Genomic DNA, 10,153 nt, shown 5'->3' with positions numbered 1-10,153 from the left:
GCATGTGCCTACTCAGGTATGGAAAGGGTATAATCCAAGTAGTTGGTTTGGTAGCTGGTACGAGTGGTTTGGAGGGCTTAAGGCAGTGGTAGGTGGAGTCCTACTGATTTTAATGTTGTGCCTACTCCTGCCGTGTCTTATACCCTTAGTAGTTAGGTCTGTGCAAAGCCTGATAGAAAATATAGCAGAGAGGAAGGCTGCTGCACAGATAATGGCGATTTATAAGTATAAGGCTTTAGATCAGGGAGAACCAATGCAGGAAGATGAGTGTTGAAGATTCACATCATAAGATAAGTCTGGTCTGGTTCATGGTAACTTGCGGTGTATGCAAACCAAGGTTAAGTGATGCCTCAAGTAATTGTGAAATATCAAGAGGCATCAAAGGGGGGAATGTGGTGGAATCTCGGTAAAAATAAATTTAGTAGGCCGAGATTACCACGTGGCATGTGTACGTGCATATGCTGACGTATCGATCAGTTGGTTGCACGAGGCAAGATACGATCAGTAGTGTACGGAGCATGTGCAAGAATACAGGATGTAGTATTCCCCCTCCTCCATTGTGCTGGACAAGCCATGCGGTCAAGCAGGAAGTTAATTCTTATTTGTGTTGATTGGTTAAGAGAATGTGCGGGTGGAGCTTAATATGGGAGGAGTTATGTGCCTATATAAGGAGCCTGCACTATTGTCCGGGGCTCAGAACTTGCTGTATTTTGGTGACGTTAGTCCCTCTGAGTCCCGATCGGTGATCCAATAAAGAATCTCTTCCTTCCTGAAGAAACCTGTGTCCATCTCTCTGTGCTTCGCTTCCGTCAGTTTCTCCGGTATCAAAAGTATGTGTGTATGGCTGTCAGTGTGTGTGTAAGTATGTCTGTGTCTTTCAGTGAGTATGTTTGTGTCTATCAGTGAGTATGACTGTGTCATTCAGTGAGTGTCTTTGTCTGTCAATGAGTATGTCTGTGCCTGTCACTGTGTCTGTCTGTCAGTGAGTGTGTCTGTCAGTGAGTGAGTGAGTGTGTCTGTCTGTCAGTGAATGTGTCTGTGTCTGAGAGTGTGTGTGTTTGTCTTTGTCTTTTAGTGAGTATGTCAGTGAGTATGGCTATGTCTGTCACTGTGTCTGTCTGTCAGTGAGTGTGTGTCTGTCAGGGAGTGTGTGTGTGTCTGTCAGTGAGTGTGTGTGTCTGTCAGGGAGTGTGTGTGTGTGTGTCTGTCAGTGAATATGTGTAGCTGTCAATGTGTGTCTGTGAGTGAGTGAGTGAATGTGTGTGCCTGTCAGAGTGTGTCAAATCAGTGAGGATGTTTGTGTCAGTGTGTGTCTTTCAGTTAGTGTATGTCAGTGTATGTGTATCAGTGTGTGTGTCTGTCAGTGAAAGTGTGGGTTGTTTAACCCCTTAAGGACACATGACATGTGTGACATGTCATGATTCCCTTTTTTTCCAGAACTTTGTCCTTAAGAGGTTAAACTGTGTGTGCCAATGGCTGTGTATCTGTCAGTGAGTGTATGTCATTGCATGTGTCAATGAGGGCGTGTCAAAAAAAGTGGAAAGCGCTTTAAACTGGATTTTTTGCCTTCTTATGGATCAACAGCATGAAGAGATGTGAAAAGGCTGAACTTGATGGACATGTGTCTATTTTCAGCCTCTGTAACTATGTGTGGTTGAGTGTTGTGTCTAGTGGATGAGTTTTATGTGTGTGCTGGTTGCGTGTGTGCATTTAGGGGAGTTTGAATGTGGCTTCTAATTTGTTCTAATTTTATGTTTTATAAAGTTGTGTGGTTCTGAGGGATTTTAAGCATTTTAATAACCACAAAACCAAGCCTACTTTGCAAAAGTTTCTCAAATTTGTTGTGATGATAAACTGTTCTATCTGCATTACACAGGCCTTGCTTTATATGGTCAGGTGGAATACATACAGGGTTTTGTTTTTTTTAAGGAAAAATATACATCTTTCTAATTTGCTTCACAATCTGCAATATGAATACATGTACTACATTCACTTAACCACCTCCATGCCTGCTTGTAGCTATGAAATAGTATTATTATTATTATTATTTTTATTATTACTTTGATTTCAAGTGTAAAATTGTTTTGCTGTCTATAAATTCCAATTCCTGTTGAATAATACAGCTTCAATGTAATACTTTACACAATAGAAGTGAATTTAAAGCTATATTTCAATATAGCTTGATTTACAATGTAATTTTAATGTGTATATGTGATATATCTTTAATTTTATATCAGTACTATAACACAGCTCCATCTGTGGATTCATTTCCAGACACTATGCTGTTTTATTCCAAATGTCCTGGAACTGTTTCCACAGCAAGACTGATGCTGGCAACTTGTGCGCTAATTGGCTGATTCTAAAGCAACTCAAACGTTTTCTCCCCCTGTGATAGGCTATAGCTATCCAATTTGTCCCCGCCCTCCTCGGCCAAACCCTCAAGACCCGCCTAACTGTCATTCTTTCGCCTGCTCTGATTGGTCGAACGCTCCCTGAGGACGAGTCGGAGCCTGCCTTTCACTCCTGTCACCGGCTTCTCCTCTGATTTACCGGCGGCTCTGCCAATCACCTGGATGCCGCGTCCTGATTGGCTGGTTGTGTTTTGACGTGCGAGGAGTGGGCGGGGCTTGTTTTGTGTGTGTCTGATGTCTCCGCTGCTCGGTGCTGTCTAGCCCGGGGGAGGGAGGAGCCGCTGTCACAGTGCTGGACCCCCGCCCCCTGGCTCCCCCGTGTCTCCGGTATGATGGCGGCTGGAGGATGGCACCGTGTGGGCCAGGCTGATGGCGGAGCGTTATAAACCCCGGAGAAGGTAATGGTTCCCGGGGTGTGTCGCCCTGAGACGGCGTCACGGGCTGGCAGTGACGTTATGCGGGAGATGCAGTCCTTGCTGGCTGTGAAGCTGCAGACCTGGGTTGGGTGACCCCACAGGGGCTATCACTGTCCTCCGCCAGCATTGCTCTGCAACAGATGGGGTTCCAAAGGTATCAGCATCACTGCCTCACACACTCACTGAGTGTGAGCATCCACTCACTGTGTCACTGCCCCACACACTCACTGACTGAGCATCCACTCACTGTGTCACTGACCCACTCACTGACTGAGCATCCACTCACTGTGTCACTGACCCACTCACTGACTGAGCATCCACTCACTGTGTCACTGACCCACTCACTGACTGAGCATCCACTCACTGTGTCACTGCCCCACATCCTCACTGACTGAGCATCCACTCACTGTGTCACTGCACCATATCCTCACTGACTGAGCATTCACTCACTGTCATTGCCCCACACCCTTACTGACTGAGCATTCACTCACTGTGTCACTGCCCCACACCCTCACTGACTGAGCATCCACTCACTGTGTCACTGCTTCACACCCTCACTGACTGAGCATCCACTCACTGTGTCACTGCTTCACATCCTGCCTGACTGAGCATCCACTCACTGTGTCACTGCCTCACATCCTGCCTGACTGAGCATCCACTCACTGTGTCACTGCCTCACATCCTCACTGACTGAGCATCCACTCACTGTGTCACTGCCTCACATCCTCACTGACTGAGCATCCACTCACTGTGTCACTGCCTCACATCCTCACTGACTGAGCATCCACTCACTGTGTCACTGCCTCACATCCTCATTGACTGAGCATCCACTCACTGTGTCACTGCACCATATCCTCACTGACTGAGCATTCACTCACTGTCATTGCCCCACACCCTTACTGACTGAGCATTCACTCACTGTGTCACTGCCCCACACCCTCACTGACTGAGCATCCACTCACTGTGTCACTGCTTCACACCCTCACTGACTGAGCATCCACTCACTGTGTCACTGCTTCACATCCTGCCTGACTGAGCATCCACTCACTGTGTCACTGCCTCACATCCTGCCTGACTGAGCATCCACTCACTGTGTCACTGCCTCACATCCTCACTGACTGAGCATCCACTCACTGTGTCACTGCCTCACATCCTCACTGACTGAGCATCCACTCACTGTGTCACTGCCTCACATCCTCACTGACTGAGCATCCACTCACTGTGTCACTGCCTCACATCCTCATTGACTGAGCATCCACTCACTGTCACTGCCTCACACACACTGACTGAGCACCCACCTGCTGTGTCACTGTCATAAAGCCTGACTGAGTGTGAGCACCCACTCACTGTGTCACTGTCATAAATCCTCACTGACTGAGCATCCACTCAATGTGTCACTGTCCCAAATCCTCCCGGAGTGTGAGCACCCACTCACTGTGTCACTGTCCCACACCCTCATTGAGTGTGAGTACCCACACCCTCACTCAGTGTGCGCATCCACTCACGGTGCCACTGTCCCACACCTTTACTCAGTGTGATCACCCACTCACTGTGTCACTGCCCCACACCCTCGCGCAGTGTGATCACCCACTCACTGTGTCACTGCCCCACACCCTCGCTCAATGTGATCACCCACTCACTGTGTCACTGCCCCACACCCTCGCTCAATGTGATCACCCACTCACTGTGTCACTGCCCCACACCCTCGCTCAGTGTGATCACCCACTCACTGTGTCACTGCCCCACACCCTCGCTCAATGTGATCACCCACTCACTGTGTCACTGCCCCACACCCTGCACTATTGTAGACATCTCACCTCATGTTTTGCCAGCAATATACCTGTAAGCGCATTATGGAAGATGTTGTCCATAACATCTGGAGTTCCAACGATTGCTTAAACCCTCATTCAGTGTGAGAATCAATTTGCTGTATCTATGTCCCCCTCTCTGTGTATTATATTAGCTAACTATAGGTTTTCCTTTTCTGCGTTACTACTATATGTGCTGTATTTCCCTTCACACCTCCTGGATAGTCCACTCATGACATTGGAAATGCTTTGGACTATTTTTCACACGACGTTCAATCATTTATGGTCACCTCCAGTCAGGGAAAGGCAGTACTGAAATACAGAGAGGTGCAGTGAAATAACCATTAGGAAAATCCATTGCTTAGGGCCTGTGGAAGGGGAGGAGGTTGGAAAGTAGTAATTAGTCATATTTACTGGTAAGTGAATGGAGATTTTAAGGTCAAAATAGCCAAACTAAAAAAATTATTTGTCCGCTATAATTTTAATTTGGTTGCTCTGGCCTTAAAGGTACACTCCAGACACCTAAAACACTATAGCTTGCTGAAGTACTTTATGTATGAAGTGTTTTCTCTTCATTTTACAAAAAAGGTCAGGTTTTAACAGAAATTGGCACTTTTCTGAATTAACATTTTTACACCCCCAGGCTGTCATTTAGACAACCGGTACTGTTACTAGTTTGTTTAGCTCAATGGAGCTAAGCTCTAGGGTCAGCAATTGCTCAGAGCGACTGCGCTTGCAAAGATTTCATATTGAGCTGCATTGAGAAGTCTGTGATTGGGCAGCCACAGAAAGTCTGGGTGGGGTTAGAAGGAAGGGATGGGAAATGCTGCTATCCTGCATCTTTTGCAAGCTGTTTTAGATATACCCCACTGAATAAAATGCATAATTGTCTATGAAAAGACAGTGCTTACAGCAAAAAGCCTACATGGACTGACTGTCCTCACCAGAACAACTCCAACTCTAAGCTGTAGTTGTTCTGGTGACTATAGTGTGCCTTTAAGTGTGGTGTTTTGGTGTCACTAGCACTTCCCAGACAGACAGTGCCATACTGTGATAATTAGATCAGTTCCAACTGGCATACATTATTGATTTCTATTATATTTAACCTATATTTCCATCCACAGCATGAGCTTTTTTTTCTTTAATTAATCATTTTTCCCTATACCCCATTTCTATTTTTGAATACAGTAGTTGCCACCAAACATTTCTCTCTTCCCCTTTATGCTTTTTCTATTTTTTTTTTGTTTGTTTTGTTTTCTTTCTGCAGCATGACTCAAAGAAGGCAAACTCCGTTACCCTAAGCACCTTGCCTTTTCCTGAATTGTTGTTATACAGGTGATTTAACATAATTGTATGTGCATCACATCTGTTTTTATGTAAGTGTAAACCTAAGCAAACTGGATGCGTTCTTTCTTCCTCATGTTTTCAACTTTTTTTTTCTGTTGCTTACTAATTAAATGTAATTATGTTTTACATTCCATTCATTCTTATCTGTTATCTGGGAGATGTGTACAAAGAGCAATTTTAGAATACAATACTAAATATGGAGCAAGCACCAATTCCATTGGTTCCCATTGCACAAACCCCACTGTATATATTTCTATATTGATATATATCTACAGTAATATTTCCTATATCATTAACATTTTCTACAAATTCTAAAACTCATCCATCTTCTTACAGATGAGCACATTGGCCCCACTTTGTCTTAGCGACATGGCCAGCCCTACCCTCAGTCCAGATGACTCTTCTATGTCTATGTCTGCAGCAGTGAGCATTTCCCCTTCAGACTCCGAGAATCTGAGTCCTGATGAATTGGAGCTGCTGAGCAAATTAGAGGAACAAAACAGGTATCTTTACTCTACTACTAGGCAACAGCTTTAGATACAATGGTTAAAAATATGGAGGTTGTCTCGCAAATCATTTCTAAAGTAGAAATTGGTTGAATATAGTGTTTGCTGCAGATTGTTCCATTCAGTGTGCATAAAACCATATTTTTTTCAGTTCTTGTGATAATTTCAGTTTGTTTCTTGGTTGCATCAAGTGAACCTTAACCATGTTTCTAGTACAAGTTTCTAATACAGGAGGTAAGCTTGCTTAGAGCAATTCTGGGACATAAACACTTTGACTATACAAACATTGAAAAGATTATATGTAGGAAGAATCTTTGGTCAAAGGTAAGAATTAGTGCAATCATTAATTAAAATATATGCCTCCATGTTTTTGACAAAAGATAAAACCTAATCATATACCGATATTCACTAACTACATAATCGCATTAATGAATGCATTCTGATATTTAAATAGTAAGTTTGATGGTTAAAGTATTTTGGCAGACACGTGGGTAATACACAGTAAATCTTATTTTTTATTGATTTATTTTGTTTGTGTGAGGATAATATATATATATATATATATATATATATATATATATATATATATATATATATATATATATATATATATATATATATATATATATATATATATATATATATAATATTGCTGGTACAATAACTGCGTTATTATTTTTAGTGAACCTAGTAAAAGATCCTGGGCAATGTTGTGCATTTTTGTTCTTTAATTTTTATGTTGTGGGAATAACTATAGTAGACAAATGGTACATGGGTCTATGGAATATGGGAAATGTTGTAAGGGATCCCCAATTATTACATGTTTATGGTACATTACTGTACAGTGGGGAATGTAGCTGAACACAAATTGTGGGATTTTAGTATGAGGAAATCCATAGCCACCGTGCCACATGTCTCAAAAAACAGAACCATTTTCTGTTGATGGTGGAAAAACGACTGCATTAAGTTTTTGAAATATCTTGGGCTGTTGTCTGTTAAGGATGATATTAAATGCTGTGCTAACTCAAAACATGAACCCACTGAAGTTTTGGGTTTGTTGTGTATATATGTCCAACATTTGGCCTCATAACTACCAAATATAGGTAAAGTAATATACGCATGGCATTGCGTTGTGTTGTGGGTATGTATCTGAACGCAAATGATCACAATTTCTAGTCGAAATTTGCATAATTGGGAAAACTGGGAATCTGTTTGCCAGGTTTTCTTTTGACTTTAAATTTTAAATTTGCTTTTGAGTTCGCCACAAACTCCAATTTAAAAAAAAAATATATATATATATATAAGACATAAACAAGCAAATCAATCTATGAAACATGCTCTCCTTGGCACTCGGAGACCATCCCTTCTTCAGTGCTCCTGATAATTGTTGTTAGTAATATGGAAATGTCACTTTAAAGGGATACTATAAGCACTAAAACAGCTTTCTCATAATTAAGTAGTTTTAGTGTATAGATCATGTCCCTGCAGTCTCACTGCTCAATTCTCTGCCATTTAGGGGTCTCTTTAAAGTGCCTGAGTGCAGTGTCCCTGTCCCACCTAGTCCTGCAATTTAAACATCACAGGTTTTGAGAAACTGCAATAATTACCTTCCTGGACTAACCCTGCATCTAGTGGCCTTCAGTCAAACAGCCACTAGAGGCACTTCTTGGATGCTATCGGAATCTAGGTCTCCTAAATGACGCTGGACGTCCTCGCGGTCTGCATGAGAACATCCAGTGTCAGTGAAATCCCCATAGGAAAGCACTAAAGCAATGTTTTTCTACGAGGAGGGCATAATGCCCACTCTGTGCATGCGCATTAGCCCCTTGTCAGGGGACATTAGAGAAGGCAGAGGAATTGGGTAAGTGACTAAAGGGTTTTTTAACCCTTTGGCTACCGGAGGGGGACCAGAGGGCACTTTGTGTTAGGAATACAAGTTTGTATTCCTAACACTAGTATCCCTTTTAATGGACACTATAGGAACCCACACCATCTTTACTCACTGTGGTGGTCTGTGTGCAGTCTTCCTGCCCCCCTTAAAGGGACACTCCAGGCACCCAGACCACTTCTGCCCATTGGAGTGGTCTGGGTGCCAACTCCCACCACCCTTAACCCTGCAAGTGTAATTATTGCAGTTTTTATAAACTGCAATAATTATCTTGCGGGGTTAAGTCCTCCTTTAGTGACTGTCTATCAGACAGCCACTAGAGGGTCTACCATGTTCTTAGAACACGAAAAAGTTTTAAAGAACGCTGGACGCCTTCATGCTATGCATGAGGACCTCCAGCGTCGCCGGAATCCCCATAGGAAAGCATTGATTAATGCTTTCCTATGGGGAGGTCTAATTCGCGTGCGCAGCCATTGCCACGCATGCGCTTTAGTTCTCCCCCGCCGGCTGATGTCGGCGAGGGAGGAGTGTGGGTGGAGCCTGACCCAGCGCCGAAGGACATCGGTGCTGGATTCAGGTAAGTCACTGAAGGGGTTTTAACCCCTTTAGCAACATGGGATGGGCCTAGGAGGAAGAGGGGCACTGCTGGGTCTTGCAGTGCCAGGAAATCGGATATGTTTTCCTGGTACTGGAGAGTCCTTTTAATCATGCAATGTAAATCATTGCAGTTTTTGAGAAACTGCATTGCAGTGTTAAGACCGTCTCTAGTGGGAGTCATTGGCTGGAGGAACACAACCATGCTGTAAACAGTTAAGTGAATGAAAGGTGTTTTTTTTTTTTTTTCTATCACTAAAGTGTTCCTTTAACCTCCCTGGCGGTAATCCTGAGCGTTGCTCATGGTTACTTTTCACGCTCGGGATTACACTGTAGTATCACTTACCTTGTCTTTACGAGCCCCTGGTGTCCGATGCCAGCATCCTTCTTCCGGGTTCCCTTTCCCTGCGAGCGCTGCCTGGCTGAATCAGGCGGGAAATTCAAAAACAAAGTAAACATACACACAATACATTGTAATACATTATAATTATTTATTATATTATAATTTATGATTTAGTATTTCAATCTTTATCATACCCGGGATGTCTACTAGACTCTTGTTTTGACATATTTAAGTGAGTTATTCCTAAGAATTACAAGCCTACAATATGAAACAACTAATTTACATACAAAACAATGTACCGCTTTAACATTCAAAAATACTGACATGATCAGATCCCCAGGGAGGTTAAATAACTTTTGTTGATATGATAAAGAAAACACACTGAATGCTATGGTAGTGCTCCCTGAAAAGACGAGAGACTACCTAGCAAGCTGGTAGGATGACAAATCGGTATTATTGTGAGCCTGATCTATCTAGAGATTAGGAGTCCAGTGGATAGGGGCGAACTAGGGGAACAAAAATAGGGAAGACCAGCAATACAAGGTGCTGGAAATAGTGGATGTAGTGCAAGAAAGTATCTCAAACTCAACAGTGTTACAGTGAAACTTTATTGACTGCTTATAAAGAGAGATACACTTGTCACTATGTATCCACAGTTACTTCTGTATCCTATAAAAGATAATCCCTGGGATGCAAATGAATAATCAGTTCAGAATGCTATTTCCAGGGAAGTATATGACAGTAAACCCCTAGACAGTATAGTCCCTAAAAGATATAAATTCGTGCAGTCTATGCATATGGTAATGAGAAGCACAATATTCAATAGGGAGAGAAAAGAGA

General features: G+C 42.9%; 1 protein-coding gene across 5 annotated transcripts in view; it reads left to right on the top strand.

Moving 5' to 3' along the window:
- The first annotated feature begins 2,639 nt into the window (after positions 1-2,639).
- The window catches only part of EVI5L (ecotropic viral integration site 5 like), a 41,528-nt gene continuing 34,014 nt past the window's right edge, over positions 2,640-10,153 (top strand). For all 5 annotated transcript variants that reach the window (XM_063449254.1, XM_063449253.1, XM_063449252.1 and 2 more), the window contains exons 1-2: positions 2,640-2,809; positions 6,319-6,485. In XM_063449254.1, coding sequence (XP_063305324.1) covers positions 6,319-6,485 — 167 coding nt within the window. In that variant the 5' untranslated portion in view covers positions 2,640-2,809. The remainder of the gene's footprint in view (positions 2,810-6,318; positions 6,486-10,153) is intronic.

The sequence above is a fragment of the Pelobates fuscus genome, chromosome 3 (genome assembly GCF_036172605.1).
Source record: "Pelobates fuscus isolate aPelFus1 chromosome 3, aPelFus1.pri, whole genome shotgun sequence".
NCBI lineage: Eukaryota > Metazoa > Chordata > Amphibia > Anura > Pelobatidae > Pelobates > Pelobates fuscus.
The sequence above is the reverse complement of the archived record's forward strand: the minus strand, read 5'-3'. Positions and strand labels throughout refer to the sequence as shown.